Source organism: Astatotilapia calliptera, chromosome 17 (assembly GCF_964374335.1).
Source record: "Astatotilapia calliptera chromosome 17, fAstCal68.1, whole genome shotgun sequence".
NCBI lineage: Eukaryota > Metazoa > Chordata > Actinopteri > Cichliformes > Cichlidae > Astatotilapia > Astatotilapia calliptera.
This window is the reverse complement of record NC_137438.1, coordinates 34,807,069-34,833,877: the sequence shown is the minus strand read 5'-3', so window position 1 is coordinate 34,833,877 and position 26,809 is coordinate 34,807,069. Positions and strand designations below refer to the sequence as shown.

The 26,809-nt window shown below is 42.1% G+C and overlaps 3 protein-coding genes across 5 annotated transcripts in view; all 3 read left to right on the top strand.

Annotated features, from left to right (window-relative positions):
- The first annotated feature begins 341 nt into the window (after nt 1-341).
- LOC113009554 (achaete-scute homolog 4-like) lies at nt 342-1,398 on the top strand. 2 transcript variants are annotated; one of them, XM_026147926.2, is made up of 2 exons: nt 342-676; nt 772-1,398. In XM_026147926.2, the coding sequence occupies exons 1-2, from the start codon at nt 453-455 to the stop codon at nt 1,313-1,315; spliced, it is 768 nt and encodes a 255-aa protein (XP_026003711.2). In that variant the 5' UTR covers nt 342-452; the 3' UTR covers nt 1,316-1,398. The 2 variants fall into 2 exon arrangements, with proteins under 2 accessions (XP_026003711.2, XP_026003712.2); XM_026147927.2 differs by having other exon boundaries at nt 345-676; nt 775-1,398.
- Nucleotides 1,399-8,815: 7,417 nt separating this feature from the next.
- tmem209 (transmembrane protein 209) lies at nt 8,816-17,924 on the top strand. The gene is made up of 15 exons (XM_026148146.2): nt 8,816-8,912; nt 9,212-9,372; nt 9,463-9,521; nt 10,012-10,143; nt 10,299-10,528; nt 10,618-10,822; nt 12,514-12,689; nt 12,816-12,887; nt 12,987-13,083; nt 13,220-13,345; nt 15,658-15,755; nt 16,087-16,201; nt 16,332-16,429; nt 16,847-16,920; nt 17,126-17,924. The coding sequence occupies exons 2-15, from the start codon at nt 9,233-9,235 to the stop codon at nt 17,178-17,180; spliced, it is 1,677 nt and encodes a 558-aa protein (XP_026003931.1). The 5' UTR covers nt 8,816-8,912; nt 9,212-9,232; the 3' UTR covers nt 17,181-17,924.
- Nucleotides 17,925-18,780: 856 nt separating this feature from the next.
- Nucleotides 18,781-26,809, top strand: part of ahcyl2b (adenosylhomocysteinase like 2b) — a 45,823-nt gene continuing 37,794 nt past the window's right edge. Inside the window, exon 1 of one of the 2 annotated variants that reach the window (XM_026146182.2) lies at nt 18,781-19,195. In XM_026146182.2, coding sequence (XP_026001967.1) covers nt 18,860-19,195 — 336 coding nt within the window. In that variant the 5' untranslated portion in view covers nt 18,781-18,859. Of the gene's footprint in view, nt 19,196-20,334; nt 20,549-26,809 lie in introns of those variants that run through there. The other variant, XM_026146185.2, reaches the window with a different exon arrangement.

Below are 26,809 nucleotides of genomic sequence, written 5' to 3'. Positions count from 1 at the left end.
ACATTGAGGAGTGTGTGTGCTTTTACTACCAGTTGGTGATAAGTTTCAATTTTTTGGCACTGAAAGATTGAATGCTATCATGTGGAACAAATAACTTCATGTTATGATGTTTCATGATGGTTTTACGTACAAATGCTACCTTCAACTCATATTTTGTTGTTGGATTAGGATTTCAAGGACATACAGTCCCTTGCAAAAGTCATCTATTATCATTGTTGAAAAAGAAAAAAGAAAACAAAGATAGATGACTTTGGGATATTTTATCCCAAAATACACCAAATAAATCCTAATCAACATCCATAAGGCTAATTGTTGAATAACTTACAATGAAAATTACTTATAAGCCAATAAAATTTTCCAATCTTTTTTTGTCCTGCTGAGAACTGCTTCACACTGTTAGCGGAAGGAAGAAAACGTTGTGTAAACAATTTTATCTTGTTGAGAAAAGCTACATGGATTCATCTCCGCCCAGGATCACACCCACCCATGTCAGCAGCCTCAAAACCCCCAACAAACAAGCTGTCACTGACTACATCGAGGGCAGCCGACTTTGTTGTTGTTTTCTTTTCTTTTCTTTTCTTTTCTTTTTTTTAAAGATAACACGTTTCATCTGCAAAATTCAGAAGGAAACTCGCGCACACACCAGTGATGGTTGTTGTGAGGAGGCTCTGACGAGGTGAGTTGAAACGATTCATTTGGTGCTGGATGGTTTGAATCGATGTAATACCCTCTGACTTTATGATAAAAATGTATTTTTTCTTGTTATTTCAGCAGAATGGCTTACCACAGTCAGGGGATGATGGAGCACATTTCACTCGTCCGTCCGCTGGCTCTCCACGGCATCTCCATGGACAACAGCGGAGCGCACCGTCAAGACGCGCTTCGCCTCGGACTGCCCTGCCACCTGGACGCCTACTTTGACCCCGTGCACGGACAGAGATTACCCTGCAGACGATTCTCCTACATCCCCTTTCACGGACCCCTCGGTGTGTGCGATTACTCTTTCGAGCCCGCGTTTATCCGGAAAAGGAACGAACGGGAACGGCACCGAGTACGCTGCGTAAACGAGGGTTACGCGCGCCTCCGGGAGCACCTGCCTCACGAGTTCGACGACAAACGGCTCAGCAAAGTGGAGACGCTGCGAGCGGCCATTGACTATATCAAACACCTGCAGAACCTGCTGGATGTAAACGTCTCCGGGGTGGAGGTGTCACTCGGAGGGGCGCGCAAACTCGAGCGGCTACAGCAGAGCTCGGAGTGCACTAGCGATGGAGAAACTCAAACCAGCCTAAGCGAAAGCGGGGATGTTGTTTAAATAGCCCTGCCTGTCACTCAGACCTGCTGTGTATGATCAAAGTGTAAAAAGGAAAAAGGGACAGTAAAGATGAGCTGTAATTATTATTGAGTCATATTATTTTTATATCATGCAGTCAATGAAATAATAATGTCTTTCTTCACTTTCGGAAAAGGTACATGTTACAAAATAATCCCAGCTCATTTATGTCATCATTAAATTGAGTTTAAAAAAAAGCATTAACGTCCAATTATTTTTTTACCACATGTTACAAGCTCTTTGTGGTTGAAAAGTATCAACAAGGTTCCTGAGCTTGCTTTTGACTAAAACATAACCCTGTGCGAAATGTCTCTTTAGAGAGACTTTAGAGCAAGGGTGTCATGAGGCCAGGGGGCCAGAACTGGCCTGGCAAAGACTCAAATCTAGCCCAATGAGCGCTTTGGAAATTATAAGCAAGTACTTTTGAACTTTTAACTGTATTTTCATAACGTTTACAGCTTTTTCTTTGGATAAAGACCTCCCCTTTTTCCATTCATACTACACCCAAATGATATGTAACCGATAAAATGACAAAAGTTCCTGTTTATCCACTATAGAAATTTAAGTTTGCTTGTGTTTTTTTTCCATAGCTACCGTAATCGCATACAGTACAGTAATAGCTACCAGAGCTTTTTCTGTAATTTAACATATTCAACACTTTTTTTCTTATACTAAGACATCTCAGGGATTAAATGTTTAGCTAAATGTCTTTCCACTGATGGAAAGGGGGAATTTCAACTGGTCCAGCCCAAATAACATGTGTGTATGTGGCCTATGATATAACACTGGTTCAACATTGCTGTGTCAGAGTCCCATTTTTATCCATCCTTCTGCCATCTTAACTGCATATTTAATTCAGTGTCACGGAGGAGCTGGAGCTTATTTCACCTTTTACTGTGGAACCTCGGGGTGCACATCACATGTTGACAGTCTCTTTGCTCTCCGGTTACTTTGAAATGTTTTCCTCAGTTTTAAAGCGCTGGATTTAGATACAAATAATTTCCCTTATGTAAGTTAAAAAAATAATGGCTTTCCCGTGCACAGGTCTAAGGTGGCATGTACAATCATGCACTGAATGATTAAGCAACTCAAAAAATCTGCTGTTTGAACTTTTCTGAGCCTCGCGCATGGGCAGTTTGGTTGTGCAATCAGAAAATCTGTTCTAATCAATGGAATAAGGTGATGTTATCATTCTGCTTTGACACACAAGATTTCGATTGAGTGGAATTTATTCTCTTTGGTTTGTTATTTAACAACAACACGCTCAGTCTCGTCTTGTTTCAAGAACGAGCGGCTATTGATATAGTCATAAAAAATGAGAGAAATGAAATCTCAAATCTGCTACTGAACTAGTTAAGTAAATAAATTTATTTATATAGCACTTTTCACAGATAAAAATCACAACAAAACCAGAAATAAAAATTAAGTAATAATATAAAACAATAAGTTGAAAACATAAGACAACTAACCACTTTAGTTGTCATTAAAGTGGTTATTTAACTTCATTTGAACTTGCTGCACATTAATATGAGCTCAAGAATTCAGTTAGTCTCCTGATATATTTGTAACTATGAAAACGCTTTTGGCCATGACAGAAAATCGAGGATTTTTACTTTGCTGTTGCTTCTCTGTTGTAACTGTAGCCCTTCTGATGAGCCCTTTTCTCCCACCCTGACTGCTGAGAATCTTGTGCTAAAGGCCATTTGCTGCTCAGTGTTCACTCTGGACAAAAACCTTCTTAAGCCAAGCCCGAAGATGAACAGCACTCAATGATGACATCTACCTTCTCATTTGTAAGCTGTGCATTCTGAGTGTTTTATCTTACTGCTTTATGTATGAGCTGACAATACCAAGGTACTCCTTGCTTTTTTTCTGCCATTTAACTTTTATTTTTTGTAATAAATAATCAGCATTGTCAAGCAGTTTGTGCAGCTGTAGATTAGCATACTTGATTTCTCGCCAGTGTTAAACGGTTGTTTGCAAAACCATGCTTTTAAAGCAGTTTCCCAAGCACTCCTTAAGCAAGAAGCATCCCTTCAGAAGAAAGTATCTCTCTCTTTCTTCATGTTTTTTGCACCTAAATGTTCTTCAAAGACCACCTACTTCATATCTCATGGTACTCAGGAAGTTTTTGCCTTCTAATATCTTGAGGAATGCATTTATCAGGGAACCCTCAGCTTCATAAGAGGAAACTCTAGAAACATTCGTCTCTACTTCTACTATTTGCATGTTTATCCTTCCAACCTCCGCTGGCCTGCATGGAAACAGCCCCTTTCTCATTTTCTGTAATACCAAAACCACAAATTTACCCCCAAAAAGTAAACATTAGCGATATTGTATACAGTTAAAGGGGATTTGGAAAGCCCTGCAGAATGCACGCCAACTGAACCGTGCAGATAGGGGAGAATGGCATTGATTTCCACTAAAGCATGACAAACCCTCAACAAAAGGCGTTTGGTAGTGCAGTGTGTGAATTAGACCCAATAATTAGCCAAGTGCTGGTACTTTGCGCTTGATGGTTCAGCGGCACTCTAAAGATGGAAAACATGAAGCTACTACTGAAGCTACTAAAGCTTCTGCCATAATGCATGTTTTCTTTCCTGAAGTACACAGGCAGATTCTAATCGGATTCCTGCACAGATTCCTTGGATCCATGGATCTATTTCAGTGTGAAATTTGTTGCCTATGTGTGCGTGAGATTTAACCCATAATAAAGAGGAAAGGGTTGTGAGGAATCATGTGGATTGTGTTTTATTTTTGGAAAGTGTGTTCCACATCCTTACCTCCTATACAATCAGTTTTTTGAATCTGAGGGACTAAAAAAACAAAACAAAAACAACTGCTCAAACATTGTTGTCCTCTGAACATCTTGTCACACAGGGCCACCATGGGCCCTTAGTAAACACACGCTTGAGAACAATTGGGTATATCCCTTACAATGTGGTGAAAAGCATGCTAAGCAAGATTTCAATTATGTAGTCACAAAAACAGAAAGATGAAAACAATAAAGAAAATAACACGTGGAAGAAAAATGAGGAAGGAAATTAGAATACAATCAGACAAGCAAGTTTAAGCTCAATATTAAGCCTGCTGATCTATTCCTGTTTGCGCAAGGCTACACATTCGTGCAGCGCATGGTGAGAGAATTCCTGCAAACGTTCGCGATGACTAGGCGCGATAAAGTTTATCAGCTGCAGTGAGATCAGTAGGGGACCACCAGGAAAGATTGCTGCCGCATGTTCAGACACAGAGCCCTCATCCGGGGACGGAAACGGAAGAAATGGGACTAACAGGGCACGCAATGATGCTGAGGTGTCCTCCTCAAACTGCAGAAAAACACAAGTGGAGCTCAACTTAAAAAACATGTTTTGAAAGAGCATGTGTTTGTGGCAAAGCAAGTTTATCAGCGTTAGTTCATCATTACTATTACAGCAGTGGGGGAAGCAGCTGCTTTACTTTATTGAAAGGAGTAATGCCACACCATAAAAAATCTTTAGTAAAACTCCTGCATTTAAATAGCTCGACAGTTGAAAAGCCTGCATCTGTGATGGCGTGAGATTGCATTCGTAAGCATGTTGTGGGTAACTTTCCCATCTGTGAAGGCCTCATTAATGCAGAATAATCTATACAGGTTTTGGAGCAACATATGCCGCCATGCTGATTGCATCTTTTTTTTTCCGGGGAAGCTTTGTTTATTTCAAGACACAATGCCAAAACCACACTTTGCGTGCATTCTGACAACATGGCTCAAATGTAAAAGTTCATGTCCTATCAAATTCTCAAAGCATTCACCACATTCTGAGATGAAAAACAAAGAACACACTGAACTGTTGTAATCCTACGTCAAGAAGCATATGTGGCGTACAAATGCACTGATGTCCTCGCTGTCTGAAAGCTGACATAGTGTTGATAAAAGAAGCAGTGATGTAACACAGAACTATATGTAGCCCAGTTTATTAAACCATGTTGCTGGCATCATCTCAGTAAATCAGCATTTTCTGAAATACTCAGTCTGGCAACGACAATCGTGCGATGTTCACTTCAAAGTCACTTAAATCATCTTTTTTTCTACATTCTGCTGCTCAGGCTGATCTTCAGCAAATCATCTTGACTGAGACTACATTCCTGAAAGCACTGAGCTGTTACCATGTGACTGGCTGATAAGATATTTGAACAGTTGAACATGCGTTCTAGATAAAGTGGCTGGTCAGTGTATAGCGGGGGAAATAAATGCAATGCTTAATTTGCAATCTCAAACTGCATTTTGAGAGAAAAAAAGGTTTATTTATAGTCACACGTATCCGGGTTATTAAAGTGATGGATATGTGAGAATGTAATGAATAGTAATACAATTTTACTATGTAAGTAAAGGTAAAATATTGTATTTATTTTTCCATCACATTTACAGATGGACAAAAGTTAAAGCACAATCACCACATATGGCCTTTAGACATCACAGGAAAATCCAGGTCCTGTAGTCCACTACATTTTATACGTGTAGTAGGATATGTGCACTGTAGGTTCTGTATGTACAGTTTGTGATATAAAACTGTAGAATTCTAGATTAATAGATTCATTTCTAATCTGAAGTCCAATAGAAAATCAATTCTCAGATGAAACTCAGCAAACAACCAGGAAAACTACAGAAAAAGCACCAAAACTAGAAGCAAAACTACAACAATACTCTGACTAGTACTTCTACACTGTCTGTGTTTAGTCAACATGGAGATAAGCACCAACTCAACAGGCGAGGTAAGATTTTCTGAATATCAGAGACTGTTTTCTTAAAGTGTTTAGGACAGTCCAGTATTCTTTGATTGGTTCATCTTATCTCTGTACAAATGCAATTGTGTGATTGGATCAAAAAATAAAGTTTCCAGGGAGGGTCAGGATGAAAGAAGGGTGGGATGAGTTTTAATGACCCATACTGGTAGCCTCATGCTGAGCCTGATGGCCATTAGATCTACCTACACTCTAACAAAGGGGTGGGGAACTCCAGGTCTCAAGGACCGGTATCCTGTAGGTTTTATTTGTCCTTGATCCAACACACCTGATTTAAATGGCTAAATTACCTCCTCAACATATCTTGAAGTTCTCCACGGGCCTGGTAATAAACTAATCCTTTGATTCAGGTGTGCTGACCTCGGATGAGATCCAAAACCTGCAGGACACTGGCCCTTGAGGCCTGGAGTTCTCGAACCGCTGATCTAACAGTTTGCATGAGTTTGTGAATAGTATACAGTTCTTGTTGAGAATAATTCATCTTAATGTTAAGTGACTGTCTTTAGTGAATCAAAACATGTTTATTTTGCATGTGTTGCATGTGTATTTCTTTGTCTTTTAGTCACTTGAACAAGTGCAGCCTGATTTTGCATCCCAGCATGATGGACATGCTCCCCAACAGCATGCTGCAAACCCTGCACCAAGCCCTTCTGGATAGTCAGGAGCTGGATGCAGAAAAAGCTGCTCTGAGGCAGCAGCTCACCCAGTGTAAGGAAGAAAGACAGATGCTGGTTGAGAACCAGAAAGAAATCAAATTTTATGAAGAGGAGAGGAAGAGAACAAAGAAAGAAATGGAGATTAACCTCAGGTCCCGGAAGCAAACACTGCACCACCAGCAAACCATCTTGATTATTTGTATTTTACCACAGATGAACATTTTCATACAGCAAATGTTTTGTACTTCATCAAAGTTAAACTACAAGCCCCGAAGTAGTTCGACTTATGAACGTGTATGACCTTTTTGATTTGATACAGAATTTTACTGCCAGATATTGGCTGGAATAAATCCTGAACAAGAACACCCAGAGAGCACACCCAGGAGCCAAATTTAGCGAGCATTTGTGGCTTGTATAAGCTGAAAAACTTGAGATTTTAAGATATGTTCACACACTGTGTAATTTTGTTATGGTGTCAATGTGATGTTGTAGGTTGTCATATTGAAAAAGGTCTAGGTCTAGTATATTGTTGTAATGTTTGAGGATGCTCCATAAAAAAAACTTGTGGTGGAAATATAAAGTCTTTGCTAATTTTCATATTTGGTGTGATCTTCAAACCAAATCTGAAAATGATATATTGAAAACCTTAAATGCCAGACCACCTCCTCTACACACACACACACACACACACACACACACACACACACACACACACACACACACACACACACCGTTTTCTCCAGATTCAGCTTCAGCTCACAGGCTGCTGCCTTGATTATTTCCTGTTACATTTTAGGATTAAAGCTTAAAGTCATCTTTTCCCCTTTACTGCTTTCAAGGTGATTTCCAGGTGACCAAGAAATAAGGTACCAAACCATGATGCCCCCTCCACCATAGTTCACACTGAGGATTTGTTGGCTTTCTTTCCTCAAAATACAGCTTTTATTTTATTTTTTCTGTTAACTTTTTTTTATTTGTATTTATCTATTTTCCATGTTGTTTGTATATGCTCTTGAATTTTGAAAATTTGTTCAGTTTGTGTTTGATCTTGAGGCAAATGAGGCATGATTCACAAATATCAGTCTTTCTTAAACAGCAGACTATTAGTAAAGTGATGCTAAGAACATCTGATCCTAGGGGGAGTTTTTGAGAAGTCTGCATCGTGAACAATTAATCTGCCGCTCCCTTTAGGATCATCACAGTGAATCATCTATCTCCATCTCACCATGTTTTTTGTATCCCTTCAGTTACACCAACCTCTCTGCATGTCCTGCTTCACTACATCCAGGAATCTTCTCGCCGTTTTTTCTCTTTTTCTTCTATTTGACAGCTCCATATTTAACACCCATTGTACAGTATATCCACTGTCCCTCCTTCGCACAAACATTTTCTGCCCTGCGTCTCTCACTCTGTCTCTTAACCGCTCATCCCTAGCTGTCCCTCTGATGTAGGGTAGACCAGGGTTGGTTGTCACACTTTTTACTCCTGCATGAATTGTTGATCACTGAAACATTTTAACATGACAGTATATGGTATGGGACTGATTGTCCCTATAGTTATTAATGGGGTTTCAAGCCTTTTGTAAACCTTCCCTTTCCTTTGGATGAGGTTTTTACACTCATCCACCTTCACCACCTCTGCTCCTTGCAGTTTCACTCTTACACCTGTCTCCCTCTCGTTCAAGATATTAAATACAAATAGAATAACTTTATAACTAATAGCTTCTGTTATTAGTTAATTCAGGTTGTGTTTGTCTTTTTGTGATTATGTGTCTGTCAAAATTAGACCTTAGTTTAAGCCATTAATACCTTATTTCAACTCTACGTGAATGAAAATGGTAAAACAAGATGGGCAACGCCCCCAGTTGGCCATATTAATATCACATGTTTCAATATTTATGACCTGAAACAAACTGTGACCTTCTAAGATTAAAGCGCAATCTACTACTTTAGTCTTACAGAAAATGAACAAATAATTAATTGTGTCTGCATTAATATATATAAGAATATAATAATATTTTATTTTTACTATTGAAATTTGAGCAGCTTTGATGCGTATATAGAAGGTACCGGAAGTGCACCCTACAACTTCCGGTGAAATACAAATCATGCAGCGCCGCATTTGTCATTCACTTTAGCGTGGTATGAATTTCTTAAATTCCCTGTGCTTTGTGTTTGTTTTGTGGTTGTATTAATGTTTGGTTCAAATGTTGTTACTTTTAACAATGAGAAGGGGCGCATAAAGTGTAACCAAGCCTCTAACTTAGAACTGTTTTAACTTGTAAGCTAGCTAACTTTAGCTAGCCCTTCCTGTTAGTATGCCGGGCTAACTAAACTATGCTATGGTACCCGTAGTCGCGAGCCAAGTACAGCTATTACTGTCACGCGGTTTTATTCCTTGCCGAGCCAGAGAACAGTTATTTCTTTATGCTTTCCCTCAGCCTGATCAGTGGGATAAAACCATGTTCACTCCGCCGAAGGAGGGAATGCCCAGCATGATAGACAGGGCGCTGAGGATGAGGAGGGAGGAGCAGGCTCGTCAGGTGGTCCTTGCCTGGGCTGTTCTAAACGTATCTCTTGCTGGCATGATTTACACTGAAATGTAAGTTACATACCTCAATGTTAAATAATGCTGTGTGCTTGGCGGTGTGGTTATGTACCCGTCTGGTTTTACTTTTTACTTTTCTATCAGGTCAGGCAAGCTGCTGAGCCGATACTACAACATTACCTACTGGCCTATCTGGTACATCGGTGAGGCTCCTCTACACTACTGCACAAACAGCAACGCAGACCTAATATACCGTATTAGGCTACGTATCAGAATTGTGTTTTGTTTCTCTGTTCAGAATAAGTCCTATTTATTCTCAGCTGTGCTTAAAGTAACATTTACAGTGTAGAAAAGTCTTAACTCATGCTTCACTTCATGTTTTGCTTCCAAGCAAACAGACTTTCTTGTAGGGTTATAATGTGTTCTTCTTATAGTTGTCCTGACTTTCTGAAATTCTTTCAGAGTTTTTCTTTGGACATTGGCTGCTTTTACAACAACTTTAAATTGTAACTTGAGAGACTTGTTTTTCATGCTGTATTTCCATTCGTTTGCACATGAGAGGAATTTTGCACGATACCATATATAATGCTGAAAAGACTCATGCCAGGAATACAGGGAAATGGCTTTTAATTTGCCACCTGCATGTTCATGCTCTGCTACAGTCTTTTATTTCGTTTTTTTCTTCTTTTACAGAACTGGTGCTTGCCTCCCTTTTTAGCCTCAATGCTCTTTTTGACTTCTGGAAGTATTTCAAATACACAATGGCTCCGTCCACAATTGCTGTAAGCCCTGAGCAGCATCACCTTCTGGGTCTGAGAAACACAAGTGAGGCGCAAATTTATGGTTTATATTTTTCCACACCTTTTATCCAGTTCTTGCTATGTTCAAGATCCTTTGTGGCAAGTAAAGTAGCAGAAAGGAAGCCCCATCCGATCTTTAGATGAACATATGAGCCAGAGTTGGGGTTTTTTGTTTTGCAGGTATTCAGGCATCTCCGCCCCAAAAGCCAGAAAAGAAGGAAGCTCCGGCTCCAGCCCAGTCATCTCCTTTGCAGGGCCAGAGCGTGCTCAGCTTTAGTCCCTCTCGTACAGCTTCCAGCAGCCCCAAGTTCTCCCCCAGCTGTGTTCCTGGATATAGCCCCACACTCAGCAACCCATCCCCAACAAACAGTGCAGGAGGCCCCTTTTCCCCTTCTGTGTCCTTTGGAAAGGTACTTTTAACCAGGAGTGACATGAGTACACGAGAAAAAAAGAAAACTGAACTCCATTTCCTTTCCATTAACGATTCTCCTTGTTTCAGGTGCTGAACTACAGTCCACCCTCTGGCTCCTCTCCTTATCCCACTACTATTGGGTCAGCAGAAGGCTCCAGCTTGAGGGCTCGTTACCGCACACCTCCCTCAGTGTTTAACTCCCCTGGAAGCAAGGAGGACTACATGGAGGATCTGAAAAGTCTGGAGAGGTTCCTGCGAACAGAGGAGGAAAGGAGTCATCGGAGCCAGCTTGGTAGGTAGCTAAAGTAGAGTAGATCACAGAGGAAATTGTAGGTTTCATTCACGATTTTTAAAGCATGAATGAATGAATACAATTAGGCAGTTGGGTTTATGCTAACAAGCAAGGTTTGAACTACAGCCTTGAAGGATAGCGCCTCTCTTGGACATTGTACAGATCCAAGAGTGGAAAATCCTTATTATGTGAAACTAGAGCTGGGCGATATGAGATTTTTTCATATCACGATATGTTTTTTTTTTTTTTCATTTCAGGCGATAACTATATCTATCACGATATAAGCCAAATAACTATATTTGTAAGATTTAAATGTGCCGTTGCTCACAAGTAAAATGTGAAATAATCAGCAGCTTGTTTTTATTTAAATATTTATTTCCCATAATAAGTTCAACAGGGTAGATGTACTTAAGGAACATGAGACTTTTTCAGATAAATAAAGGCAAATATTGCAAACTACACAAAAGGCAGCCGCTAAAGCGTTTAAGTTTCAAAATGAACAAACGAAACAGACTACTAAATTGTCAATTCCACTTAGAAACAAAATATTAATTCTAAAAATAAATCTTAGTTTGTTTTACAGAAGAACAGACAAAACTGACTAACTTTTGTCAATATCAAATAAACTGAGAACTAAAAGGAAATTCTCAATCTCTCCTTGTTGTATAGCTTAGCTTTTCAAACAGTTTTAACAGTTACTTTAGTCTGACAAAAGCCGAATGACGAATTAGCGCTTCCAGTCAGAGACTGAGGCTACGTCCACACGTACACGGGTATTTTTGAAAACGGAGATTTTCCGTTTTCGTTTTAAAAAATAATCCCGTCCACACATAAAGGCAGAAATGAAGGAAAACACTGCTATGAACATGCCAAAGCAGCAGGTGACGCTAGATTCCTAACCGTGCAGAAATGTTGGCCAATCAGAAGTCTAGAAGCCTCGGTGGGAAAAAGTAAACAAAGCTGGGGCATAGAAGCAGAACAGAGTCGTATGTGTGGACGGACAGTAACTGTGTGTATATGTAAGCATTTAAACACTGCAGAGAGTAGAAGTAACAGTAACAGTCTTGTAGAAATTCATTTCACCGAAACAATAACGTGGTGCACAGTGTGACGCATGCACCAGTTTACTGTATTTCCAGACTTGCTTTCGGCACAATTTACAGTGCGCGCTACTCTGTTTTTTGTCAGACTTGAAATAGCCGAAATACCTTCACACTACGGAACTTCTATGGCTCTTCCGTTCGACAATCTCTCCGGCATTGGAACCATCATCTGTTTTCTCTTCGGTCACGCTCGGTTGATTTTTCTAGTCAGCACACTCATTTCCTCCATTATGCGCTGGCTCCATTACCCGCTGGCTGCTTCCCAAACAAACACACGTGCGGCTTGGCACTTGTGCTGTACGTAACAAGTCACGCGACGTGACGCTGCGGCTGCGATTGGTTCGGCTCTGCGCTACTTAATTTGGATTGGCTGACCTTTTTTATTTTTTTATTTTAAGAGGACAAGAGCGGCGAGGTCTATCGCGATAGCTTAATTTCTCTATCGAGTAAAAGTTATATCGCGATACATATCGTTATCGTTCTATCGCCCAGCTCTATTTGAAACTTTGGCTATAGTTAGCATGAGTATCCCCCATTCTAACATAGTAGGTCACTTCTGATGTCATGATGGCGTCATTCCCTGTGTAGGAAGTCCAGAGTCTGTGTCTCCAAGTCACAGTCCTACGTTTTGGAACTACAACCGTTCGGTGGGAGATTATGCGCAGAGCCTGAGGAAGTTCCTTTACCAGCCTGCATGCCGCTCTCAGGCGCCTTCTGCCCACAAGGATGAGACGGACCTGGGCTCCAAACAGGCTGCAGAGGAGGTCTGTGTGTCAGTATTTGTTTTTTGGGCGGGGTTTATCAGTTGAAAGATTAGCCTTTTTTTGTCTCTTCTTTAAACTATAGTTGGCTCTTTTGAAAATGTTTTCTATCTCCTTTCTGATACGTAGGTGTGGGCGAGAATCACAACCAGTCGCCCGGTTTTGGATCGCATTGATGGCTGGACAGCCAAGCTTAGAAATGTGAGTAGGGCTTCACTTATATCTATATATTTAATGAATTCCAGGTGTCCAGAAATATTTGATCTGAATTTTAAAAAATAATTTTATGTGTGTCTGCAGTGGATCAGTGATACTATCTTGGTCCCCTTGGTCAAAGAAATAGACTCAGTTAATAGCTTGCTCAGGAGAATGGGCTGCCCAGAGCTCCAGATAGGAGGTAAACTTCTAAAATCTGCTATTGACTGATGAGTAGTAAGGAGTTGCCTCAAAATATTTCCAAATCAATTGAAATTGACACTCTGTAGGCACTGTTATGCCAGCTACTTTACCTTTTCACTTTTTTTCTCCACCAGAGGCCAGCATAAGCAGTCTGAAACAGGCAGCAGTGACCAAAGCCTCCTCCATCCCTACTTTGAACTCTATTGTCCAATACTTGGATATCACACCCAACCAGGAGTATCTAGTGGACCGGATAAAGGGTGCGTTTAATATTAAAGCATATAGGCATTAATTGATACATATATATATATATATATTTGTGCTGCCAGACGTCTGGCAGCACAAATGAACCAGCTGCTAGTTAACGAGAGACACCCGGAATGGCTAACCGAAGGCCGGACGGTCCTGATCCCCAAGGACCCCAAGAAGGGACCGGTCCCCTCCAACTACCGACCAATAACCTGCCTCAGTACTACATGGAAGCTCCTGTCAGGCATCATATCGGCTAAGATGAACAGGCACATGGGTCAATACATGAGCGGGACACAGAAAGGAATTGGCAAGAATACCAGAGGTGCAAAACACCAGCTACTGGTAGACAGAACAATCAGCCGAGACTGCAAGACCAGACTGACCAACCTGTGCACTGCCTGGATTGATTACAAGAAGGCCTATGACTCAATGCCCCACAGCTGGATACTGGAATGCCTAGAATTGTACAAGATCAATGGGACCCTAAGAGCCTTCATCAGGAACTCAATGGGGATGTGGCGTACAACACTAGAGGCCAACTCCAAGCCCATAGCACAAGTTACCATCAAGTGCGGGATCTACCAAGGAGATGCTCTGTCCCCACTGCTGTTCTGCATAGGCCTGAACCCCCTCAGTGAGATCATTAACAAGACTGGCTACGGATACCGACTACGGAACGGAGCAGTTGTCAGCCACCTCCTGTACATGGATGACATCAAGCTGTATGCCAAGAGTGAACGAGACATCGATTCACTGATCCACACTACCAGGCTATACAGCAATGACATTGGAATGTCGTTCGGACTGGAGAAGTGTAGTCGGATGGTAACAAAGAGAGGGAAGGTAGTCAGAACTGAGGGGATTGAACTACCAGAAGGCAACATTGCAGACATAGAGGACAGTTACAAGTACCTGGGGATCCCGCAGGCAAATGGGAACCATGAAGAGGCCGCTAGAAAGGCTGCAACCACCAAGTACCTGCAGAGGGTCAGGCAAGTCCTGAGGAGTCAGCTGAATGGTAAGAACAAGATCCGGGCCATCAACACGTACGCCCTGCCCGTGATCAGGTACCCTGCTGGGGTAATAGGCTGGCCAAAGGAGGAGATAGAAGCCACTGACATAAAGACAAGAAAGCTCCTTACCATGCATGGAGGGTTTCACCCCAAGTCCAGCACCCTGAGGCTGTACGCTAAGCGGAAGGAAGGGGGCCGGGGACTGGTGAGTGTCAGCACCACAGTCCAGGATGAGACAATGAACATCCAAGAATACATTGGGAAGATGGCCCCAACTGACCGAGTGCTCAGTGAATACCTCAGGCAGCAGAAACCCAAGAAAGAGGAGGGAGACGAGGAACCATCATGGAAGGACAGGCCCCTGCACGGTATGTACCACCGGCAGATAGAGGAGGTGGCTGATATCCAGAAATCCTACCAGTGGCTGGACAAAGCTGGACTGAAAGACAGCACAGAGGCACTAATCATGGCAGCACAAGAACAAGCTCTGAGTACAAGATCCATAGAGGCTGGGGTCTATCACACCAGGCAAGACCCCAGGTGCAGGCTGTGTAAAGATGCCCCAGAGACAATCCAGCACATAACAGCAGGGTGCAAGATGCTAGCAGGCAAGGCATACATGGAACGCCATAACCAAGTGGCCGGCATAGTGTACAGGAACATCTGTGCCGAGTATAACCTAGAAGTCCCGAGGTCAAAATGGGAGATGCCCCCAAGGGTGGTGGAGAATGACCGAGCTAAGATCCTGTGGGACTTCCAGATACAGACGGACAAAATGGTGGTGGCTAACCAACCGGACATAGTGGTGGTAGACAAACAGAAGAAGACGGCCGTAGTGATCGATGTAGCGGTTCCGAATGACAGCAATATCAGGAAGAAGGAACACGAGAAGCTGGAGAAATACCAAGGGCTCAGAGAAGAGCTCGAGAGGATGTGGAGGGTGAAGGTAACGGTGGTCCCCGTGGTAATCGGAGCACTAGGTGCGGTGACTCCCAAGCTAGGCGAGTGGCTCCAGCAGATCCCGGGAATAACATCGGAGATCTCTGTCCAGAAGAGCGCAGTCCTGGGAACAGCTAAGATACTGCGCAGGACCCTCAAGCTCCCAGGCCTCTGGTAGAGGACCCGAGCTTGAAGGATAAACCGCCCGCAGGGGCGCGCTGGGTGTTTATATATATATAAAAAGTCCTGTATACCTGCATCAAACTAAATAAAATGTGTTATTTTCAGCCATGAAAAATGAACACTGTGGACCTGTGATTGGACTTCACTGCATATGTGCTGTGTGTTTTATTTCTTCTTTGTGTCAGAGCTGGCTCACAGCGGTTGTATGAGCTCCTTTCGCTGGAACGGTGGTGGTGACCTGAAGAACAGGAAATGGGATACAGACCTTCCTACTGACTGTGCTGTGAGTGTACATGACCACACCCAGCGATATCCACACAGACATAATGAGCAGCAATTATTTATTTATTATGTGCATTTAATAAATGTCACATGTGAGTATACTCAAAATGTGTTTAAATTGCTCCAGTGTTCAGTTCTCATCATATAAATGATTTTTTAATGCTTCTAAAGGACAAGGATGGGGTGTGAATGAGCTAAAAAGTAAATGTCAGTAGCAAAGGTTGGAATAATTACCGTAATTGTTCTACTCGTCAGATCAAAGCGACCTTGCTCTTTTACTGCACACGCTGTGGCTCAGTTGTGTCACAATAACTACGTGTCTGTCTCCTCAGATCCTCATGCATGTGTTTTGCACATACCTGGACTCCAGGCTGCCTCCGCACCCAAAGTACCCAGATGGGAAGACTTTCACTTCTCAACATTTTAGCCACACCCCGGACAAACCTGGTGAGCACAACATTAGATAGGATTTGAAGAATAGTACTTAAAGACTTAAGATGGCCACTGTTTGATCCTCCTTGAAATCCAGCATTGCTTTTTTTTTTCTTTTGTGTCACCTTTTTGTATTAACTCATAGATGTTACCAAGGAGAACCTCTTCTGCATTCATCAAAGCAGCACCACTCCTCCTCACTACCAGCTCATCTACCAAGGACATGTCTACAGTCTTCCCAAGGTTCTCACTCCTTTTTATTTTCTTCTTTTTTTTTAGGAATGCACCAGTTGTAAAATTGTTGGCCATTTGTAGGCAGTGTTTAAATTAACAATGTAGCCAATAATTTTGCGGTTGTTACATATTCCTCTGTTTTCCCAAGGAAACATTAAAATCTCCTTCATGGAGGATAACTTAAAATACTAATGCCATTATCACATTATCAAATGTTGGGATGCTGAATAAAATGATTTGCAAATCAAAAACCCATGTTTTATTCATAAAAGAATAACTCTTGTTACTTTAAATCCATGGGCCTTCCTCGTCCTAGAGAAAGAGCCAGCATGTAACGGGCGTATCGTTCAGTAACATTTGAGGTTTTCTTGCTTGTTTGTAACACTTTATTGCGCTGATGTGAACCTATGTTGATTTCGGTTACAGGGCAGGAACAACCTGTTCCACACAATCCTCATGTTCCTCTATGTTATTAAGACCAAGGAGTCAGGGATGCTGGGGTGAGTGTTTCTCTTTATTCAAAGCTAGTTGGATTTTAATCTCCAACGTGAACAGAGCCATTAGAAAGAATCATGAAATGATTCATTTTCCCGATAGAAATGATGCACTAAAGTTCAGATTTAAGATAGACTTTTATTTATTTTAAGTGACTACTTTGACCTTGTCTTGTGTACTGTGGTTAAATTGTTCTCATATTCTCCTCAGGAGAGTGAATCTGGGCCTCTCAGGTGTGAACATCCTGTGGATATTTGAGGACTGAGGCGTCATCCTCAAATATTAAGTTACAAGGGAACTCCAAGTGGATTTGAGGACATGTGTGTCCCCTTTCTGGTGGACATGAGCAAAAAAAAAACACAACAGCAAACAAACAGCACACAAGACTTCAGTTAGAGTAGATGCATGTTCTTTGAACATTTTGATGATTGACAGCCTGCTGTGTTTTCATTTGCATTTTTAGAGACATGTTTCTTTTTCACCACAGAGTGCTTATGATACAACAAAGAGCTGTATTTTTTAACAGTGTTTGGAGTTTCTGATTTTTTACTTTAAGAATGTACCCGCATGGCAGCCTTGTAAATAATATACCTCAGATTTATCTGGTGGACAGCAAGGGCTCAGACCCATCAGCTTGAATGTAAATAGCAACTTTTTGTCGCTTTCCCCGCCTGTCCTGTTGTAGTTTAGAATGCAATAATCGGATTATTCCTGGCATGCGCTTGAATTACTGGGGAGGGGAAAAAAAGACCAGTGGATATTGCAGCTATGCTGAAAGCAGTTGTACGTATATGTACAGCTGCGGAAATGCTGCACATACATGTACAACAGTTGAACTATGTGTGATGGAGAGATGAAAAGCCTTCAAGTCACCAACGTCTGTTTCTGTGAATATTTCTTTTCCTTAGATTTTATACCACCCTCTACATGTTTGTTTGTTTTCGATAAAGCTGTTTTACAAGTGTCAAACGAGACTTGGAAATTAAATTGAAATATTAATTATAGAAAACACTTGTTTCTTCATTTCCTTGAACTGTACGCAGTGTGCTTGAGATCTGTTTTTTTTTGTTTTTTTTTTAAAATATCTTAGGCATCCACTTGGTGGCAGTGCAGCTCCTTATTTGTGATTTGACCTTCGTCTTGTACCCGTCTTATGTACCACCGCATTATGTGATGCAGTATATTGACTAGAGTATTGATAAACACTCTGGTACACACAGAGTGTAATAGCGCAGCCTGCTCTTGCTTACTTTGACAAAACAAGTAAAATGGTAAATGGCCTGTAATTGTATAGCGCTTTACTAGTCCCTAAAGACCCCAAAGCGCTTTACGCATCCAGTCATGCACCCATTCACACACTGGTGATGGCAAGCTACATTGTAGCCACAGCCACCCTGGGGCGCACTGACAGAGGCAAGGCTGCCGAACACTGGCGCAACCGGGCCCTCTGACCACCACCAGTAGTGGATTTTGTACGTTGTAAATATTTTATTTTAGAAAGAAATTTGATTATTTTTCACAAAAAAGATCTAAGTGTGCATTTTATGAGATTGTCTCTTGAAACCGCATTATCTGCAAAGCTCACGTTTGTTATGTAGTTTATTGTCGTCCTCTTTTTATTAAAAACTGCATTTCCCAGAGTGTATTTAACAACCCGGCTATCTCTATTGGGAAATGTGGTCTCAATGTCTATTAGGACTCTCTTTTTAGCTAATTTAAATGTATTATAATAATAAGTAACGATATTGTTCTTTTGCTGCATGTATTGACGTCGAATAAAACGTTACTCATGAACGAATAAGTGGTGTGAGAAGTGTCCTGTGGGCCATTGAGCTACTTAGTGGAACTACAAGAGCCACAATGCATTTGGCCGTCGTGGCTCCTCCGCTCACATCCGCTTGACTCGCTATCGTGCTGGAAAAAGGACTTTGAGAAACTGCAGCGATGTCAGTCCAGGTTGTGGCAGCGAAAATGGCAGAGGTCGAACTCAAAGACGTCCCCACCGGCAAAGACCTGCCGGCTGAATCCCCGGTGACACCCACGTCGGAAGGCAAGAACCTCCCCAGAAACGACCCGCACGAGGCCGGTTCCGCGGCTGCCGTGTCCCCTATCGCGGAGCCTTCCGCGAAAGCCGGGGAAGGAGGCACGGGCTTGCTCACCCCAAACCCGGCGAAGATGCCTCAAGCGTCGTCTATGAAACGCTCGGACCCGCAGCAGAACGGCGGGGAGGCGTTTGTCAACCGGGACGGAACCGTTGCCGAGGCTCCTCGCATGAAAAAGGTAAGACAGGCGGCATTTTTCTCCCCTACACATAAGTGCTTTTGTATATCTCGCTGTTGCTGGACCACCACTGAGGACCTCGCCGCAGCGCGAGCTTGCTGGGAAAGCTGGCATTGTGTGACGATGCTAACAGGCTAGCTGGCACCAAAGCTGAATCGGCGGCGGCCGTTGACGGTTTAAATGATGCTTTTCACTGCTTATAACACAAGGGAAGGAATGTTATTCTTTTTCTCATACCCGTTTTCACTAAGGCTGACATTTAAGTGAAATATTTAGGACTCAGGAGGTGGGCGACAGTATCCAACTGTTCTCACAAGTTGTGCTGATACTGGGTATTTAAAAGCTCTCTCATAGCATGAGGTCCCACATGCTTTTGTAGGTTTGTGTATATTTGTGTCACATTATCTTGAGCATAAACGTGACAAACGCAAAACACAGACCGCTTACATTTTTCGGATATGGTCTTTTCAGTCATAGTTTAATTGTGGCACACATCTTTCTTATTTTTGAAGAAGCTCTGATTATTGACACTTGGGTGTCCTTCTGTGGAACTTCATGACCCTTGCTTGACCTCAGATTATTATGTTAAAACTATTCACAGTTCACTGCCTGTAAAACAGACATGCCGTTTTAGTTTAGTCAAATTTATGCAGGTGTGTGGTCTAACTTGGCTGTAACAGTAGTCAGTGATGTGTAACCCCTGTGACCTGGTTTATAAAAATAAACCTCTTTGAGTCTGTAACACCTATAATTGATACCTTAGGTGGATTTAGGCACTGTTTAGCTGTGGTTGTCTTATCGCTCTGCTCCTTACAAGGTCTTTTTTAGGACAGAAGAAGGGCAACGTTCAAGGAAAGGACTTTTTTTTTTATTTGATAAGAAAATGATTGCAAGAGCTTTATTAACAGTTGCATATCCTGTTATCTTTGTAGTGGACTTTATAAGTAGTGGTCAGCTGTTGCACTAATACACATGCCACTTTAGTGTGTTTTTTTTTGGCTTCAGAAAGCCTAGAAATTGGGTGAAACCCGGTGAAAGGACAAGTCGGGTGGGATGCACTCCCCACCCACACCCTGTACTACGTCAGTGATCCTATCCTATTAAACCAAACCCCGAAGGAAACCCAGCTTAAAGACCCTTTAGCCAAATGTTTGGTAGTAACGTGAGAGAATGGAGTGCGCAGCACAGAGCAGATGGCTTCAAGTACCTCAGACTGTCAAAGCGAGCCGGCATCTAGAAGAGAATGAGCAGTCGGAAACACCGGGCTTGCAGGGGGAAGCGCAGCCAGAGCTATGGGAAAGCAACAGCCACATCTGTGCTACTGAGGAGGCCAAGTTTGAATGCAGGTGCAAGGTACAGACTGTTGATTAAGGGGAGAAGTAGTTGTGAAAATTTACTTAAAATAGTGCTTTTTTTAAAAAAAATTTATTTGAAAGTAAACATTTTGGTCACACTTGTTAACTCTTTACCAATATTTCCTTCAAATATCAGTGCAGGCACTCTATTAAATATCTGATCATTATATGTTGATCTTTATATCCTGTTGTTATGGCTTAGCTTGTGTGATTAAAATGTATGTCTGTCTTTGAATTTTCATTGCAAGTGTGTTGTCTTGTTTCAAGTTCATGGGATGCAGAGAGTCCAGAAAGCTTGAGTTGAGGATGAACGCCATCCTGAACACTTTTAGGGCTGAAGTCTGCCTGTTATGTAAATTTCTGCAGTGTGTTGGAACTGTATTGGTCTGATCAACTGTTTTTCAGTATTTTTGTTTATTCACAGAAGGTTGCCTGCAGCCTATTTATAGATGAAGTATAGCAGGAGTAATGGTACTGCATTATAGATTTATATGACCACAGCCTGGTCTCGAGCATCTGCTGAACTGTCCTTCCCCAGTTGCAGTAAAAGCTAAGTGAAGCACTGGGGACGATGATGCAAGTACGCAGCCAGGCAGGGCAGTGGTGTTGACTGACTGGCTGGATGGCTGGCTGGCTGGCTTTTAATCCTTGCCTCTATCATGTCACCACATGAGGGGATTAAAAGGCCAGCTTGCTGTTGTAGGTGAGCCCAGATGTAAGCTTTCTGAGTCAGTGATGAGTGTGATTGTAACCCGTCCAGCTTGGCTTGAATATCTCCAGCCTCTGGGAAGTTCTGGGTGAAGGCTCCAGCTGCGGAGTACTTCAAGAAGCGGGCCTAGCTGCTATCACGTTTGCTGTGCGAGACTCGTGTGGCAGGCAGACATTTTTGTAGCTGCATACTTGGTCAGTAGTGTCACCTGCCTGATTTGGCAGGGATTGCACTTCCTAACAGGTTTATGGGAAGCATGCATAGTGATGTTATTACCGTATTTCCCGGACTACAAAGCGCACCTGAATATTAGCCGCACAAGCTAAAATCAGGGGAAAATCCTGTTTTGTACATACATTAGCCGCACCTGACTAAAAGCCGCAGGTGTTTCAATGTTGACTTATCATATGTAAGAGAATATGCACAAAGGGAATTGTCAGGAAAGAGATGGCTGTTTGGAGACACACCCCTTTTATTAATATTTTGAATAACAAGTTATGGGTACATATTTGCATAACTTTTTAGGTATATGTACAAGTAGCGGTAATGGAACGAAACATGTACTGTGCTTCATAAATGAGTAACAAATGTAGTACATAACAATAACCTACAGCACACCAGAAAAATGGATCCGGACTACCTTTTAGGCTCAGGTGCAGTGACACGGCTTTAACAAGAAGAAAAGTCAGTCATTCACCACCATCTTTCTCTTCTTCCTGCGCACTAAAACCACCAAAGTCCTCTTCTCCAGTGTCGGATACGAACAGGCTCAGGATGGCTTCGTCATCCACTCTCAGCTTCTTTCCTTTGTTGTCACTTTCAAAACCAAACAAATCCTCGTTGTCAGTGTCAGTGTCGAACACCATCAGAAGGGCCGTGGCGGTGTCCTCCTCTCCATCATGCAGCAGTCCAGCCCTTCGAAATCCGTTGGTGATCATGGATGTTTTCAAACTTTTCCACGCTGTCAGATTCCACTGGTGGAGTTGAGCATAACTTGCTTTTCGCAAGTTTATCGGCGCTCATCATCCACGTCTCCTGCTGAACGGGTAGCGCTACTTTGAAGTTTGTTTTTCGCGCTACTTGTACAACACTATGTTGCCTGGCGGATGGACATGTGACCAACATACCACTCTTGAACCCCGATACTGTGTGTCAGATCACATGCCCTTCCGCCAGGCAACGTAGTGCCGTACAACAGCGGAACAAATAAAACAAATAGTCTTACGATATGACAAAAATCATGGACAATCCATAGAAAAGCCGCACTTGACTAAAAGCCGCAGGGTTCAAAGCTTGTGCAAAAAGTAGCGGCTTATAGCCCGACAATTACGGTAAATGATTTCACAGAACAGCAGGATCTACCAGGAACATTCCTCTCTGTTGTAATGTTATATCACCTACTAAGCTGATGTTCCTGGTAGTGCTCACTGGTTAACAGGCTTAGTGACATGTGGCTCAGGACGAAAACAGTTTTGAAGGTGGGGTTGTGTTTCACAAGAGTCAAAAATCAGCCCAAGTTGTTGTTGCCACGTGTTGATGGTGCTATAGGTTTCCACTCTAATGCCACTCATTAACTCATTAATTGTAACTATATTTACACCAGCTTGCTCTGTAAAAGGCACTATTGTTGTGATCAGTTTCATGCAGGTGTCAATATGGTGAGATGAAGCAGGGAGCTAGTACGATGTGCTGAAGCCAGCTGAGCTAAAGATTGCGCAGCCTGTTTCCTCATCAGTTCCTTCCATGCTCTCGTGATTGTTCCAAGTCATCTGGTGAAGGATATGAGGTGGCTGCTCTGTGGTTTCTCAGCGTGGCCATCTTCATGCAAGCACATTGATCTTCATCTCCCCGTGACTGTTCTCAGCTACAAAGGCGAATGTGTCACTGTCCTTCCCCTGCGCCCTCTGATTGGTGAGTCACCTCAGCAACTGAGCTGGTCTGTGTGTGGGGGAGTGCCTGCATTGTGGTGATCACATGCACTTCCTAAGGGATAGAAGTTGAATTATGTCCTACCCCTACTTTTGTATTCATCAAATAGATTATAGGAATAAATATATTTATTCAAGTCCCCTCTTCAGATAAACTTGTAGACCCTGACAGATAAAAATTTTTTGAGATAGATATTTAGTTATTTAAATATCTAATATCGGACAATTTTTATTACATTTTTTGAAACGCACAAAAACACAAACAGATTTCCCTAACATTTTGTTGTGCGTGTTATTTATGAGTCACTATTAAGATAACATAACAATGCAGTTTTATTGTCAAAAGTCAAGGGTTACAATATGCTCTGCTCGACTCTGCTGGTTGTATTTGTGGCAGGCACACACACACACACACACACACACACACACACACACACACACACACACACACACACACGTGTACATCTTTCTCACATCTATTTTATTACTTAATTTTTATATTCTGACTGCTATAAATACCAGTACCAATATATCGGTAAGGAGCTAATATCGGCCTATACATGGGCCCCACTGATATACTGGCTAGACTCTTGGCTCAGACCTTATTGAGCTCATTGCCAGCTCTATTCTTTTTGGACTCTAGTAGAATGAGTCAAAGTTCAAAATAATCCTTATTTATCTTATACTGGGCCATGGTGCAGCACATCAATTTGCCAACCTTCTTCTGATTGGCTCTCCCTCCAAAACGGAAGGTTTGAAAGTAGGGCTGATGTGCTCACAGCTATCTCTCTGACTTCATACTGAGCCGAATGTTGAAACAGAATCTGACCCTTAATATTTAGAGCAGTCTGAAGCCTGTGGTTACTTGAACACACCTTGACCTTATTATCTGAAACTTTGGGCATGTTTAATATGAGCATCTTGAAAGGCGCTTCATAAATACAGTTTTACTTTTTGCTGGCGACTCCTTAAAAGAAAACTGTTATGGTTCCACTTTGACATGAACTATTGAGTCTTGAATTTAATACAAATTAATTGCTATAATTATCTTTTTGTTGGCTAGCACGTCTCTACTACAGATACAGCACAAAGAGCCGTATTTCTACTGTCATTTTTATATCTGTCTAACAACGTGACAGCTTCGCAGCTTCACAAGTGCCTTTAAATGCTGATTTGGAAACTCTATGACAGGACTAAAAAGCTCACAGGAGTTGTGAGGTCCCAGCAAGCTTTAACGCATTGTCAGAGGTCACCGGAGAAGCATTAAGAATGATCGACAGCCCGTGCCCAGACCTTGAACCTCATGGTAGTTTGAAGGCTTGCCTTAGTGGGAAAGTTCCTGGCCCCTTTTTAAGACAGTAGAGTGGACTGTCTTAAAAAGAACAAACCCAGTTGTAAGGAGTGGTGGAGAGGCCCAGGCAGGCCTGCATGGGATCCACTAGTTAATCAGACCTGGGTAGAGCTTTAATGGCTGTAGTAAGTGGTTGGGGTTTTAATGTGTGTGTTTGAGTGCATAGCTTGAATGTAAATGATTGATTAATCAGTTAGTCACTGGTAAGCCTGATTGGTTGTATGTGTATGTAATACTAACTTAAAAGATCAAAGAGCTATATCTGTGGATTACTGTGAAATACTTCCAGGCAAGAGACCAAGTAATATATCTCAAAATAAATGCTTATAGGAACTGAATGGTACTGTTGTGTGATTTGGCAAGTCTGAACTGCCTCTTCCACTCATGGTAGAGGGTGTATATTTGGCCAGCTTTGCCCTCAGTGCACTTAGCTGAGGTTTATCGCTCTTTTTAATGGCCTATGAGTGAAACCCCCGGATTTATCTGATCTTTCTCTGGTGCTCTCACTCTCCTCTTGCTCAAATTACCATGTCACACCACTTTTTATTTTTGCTCCATCTCCCCTCTGGTTCTGCTCAGGCTGTGTGCCTCATGTCAGCCTGCTCAACAATACTTTCCAAACAGTGGATCAGCAGACTTCTTAAAATAACCCCCAAAACAGTCTGAGTTACAAACTACCCTCACCGCAGGATACCGCTTCCTCTGTCGTTTTTTAATATTTAGCTTTCACGCCGTGTCTCACTTTCTCACAGTCTTGGTGTTCCCGTACAGCACAAGACCTTTTCCCAGCGCGAATCCCAGCACCACTATGTGTGAGATCATGCCTGCCTAACCATCTTTATCCATGGCACTCGGGCCAAATCAGGAAATGGACTGTTAGTACTTTACACCAGTTACAGTTTCTCTCGCTCCAAGTTGCCAAATAGTTAGCCCTTCATCGCTGTCCAGATTGGTCGTTGTAGCGGCTGCTCTGCTGTAGGGCTGCATGCATGGATGGATAAAATAAGAATCAGAATTTTCACACTGAAAAGGTGGTCACGTGGTCAACATATTTGTTACAATATTCTCAACACTAAATAAAACTAACCAGCAGCCTGGTCATTAAATCCCAGTTGTGCAATTGATAAATAATGGCTGCTTTCATTATGTAATGCATTAAAGTAAAATGCCACAACCAGCTTTATTTATATAGTGTTTTATTCACGTATGAATACACACAACTCTTGCTGTACTTCCATTAACTGTGGACTGGCTGAGAGGTGAAGTCAAGCAAACATTAGACAAAACTGTGAGCTGTAATAAATGTAATAGAATAGAGTGGGCATAATGTAAAAATCTTTATAAACAGTTAGTCCTGAGGTCTTCTCCATACCCACACTCACATACTTGCTTTTGGGAAAAATGATTACAGAATCAACTAATTTGGATTATTGTTTTTCACGAATGTGGCAAAGCTGTCCAGGCTGAGGAACCTAAATGAAGCAACCAGTTGAAAGATGCCTTGCAGCCTCTGAATTTGGGGCAGCGACCAGAAGAAAAAAGAATATGCTCAAGGTGCACTCTTCCCCAGTAAAGTAACAAATTGAACCCTTAACATCTACTAGTTTTTGGCCCTCTAGCAATGCTGAATGGTATTATGTAGTACTGTCACGAAGTAGGTAGTATTACTTTTCTTTGTAATCTAGCAACAGCCATCAACATAGAAGAAATAACTAGGTTCACTACCTAGAGGCATTGTTAAAGATTCAGTGTATCTACAGCCACATAGAAAGAGAATCTGTGAATGCGTTCTTTGTTTCTATTGGCAGTCCCTCAATGGATACCTGTTCTGCGGGCAGTGGCTACACTGCTTGATAGAACTATGCGGTTGTACAGCCAACATTTGGTAGGGACACAGGCTGCTTATGGTCTTATGGGTAAAAGATGGTTTTGTGGTGGTTGTGTGGACAGCTTTGCAGACCATCGTTTACACGTTGTAGGTGTTTATGATCAGCGGTGGCCGGATCACAAACTGTGTGATACTTTAGCTTGTGCCGTTGGTCCTTCAGCCAGCTGCGGGGAAGGGCAACCTAATAACATATAAAGAGCTGAAGCGAAATCAAGCGTAAGCTTCTGGGTTTATTTGTGCAATTTGCTAACATACTTCCTCTTTGTTGTAAAGTAAATCTGGTTTGGCACAGGAAAATTCCAGCCTATTGTGAGGCTGGTGGTAGCACAAAAATACAAATTATAGGCCAACAATCCAAATGCTGTCGGTGTCTCTGGTTATTA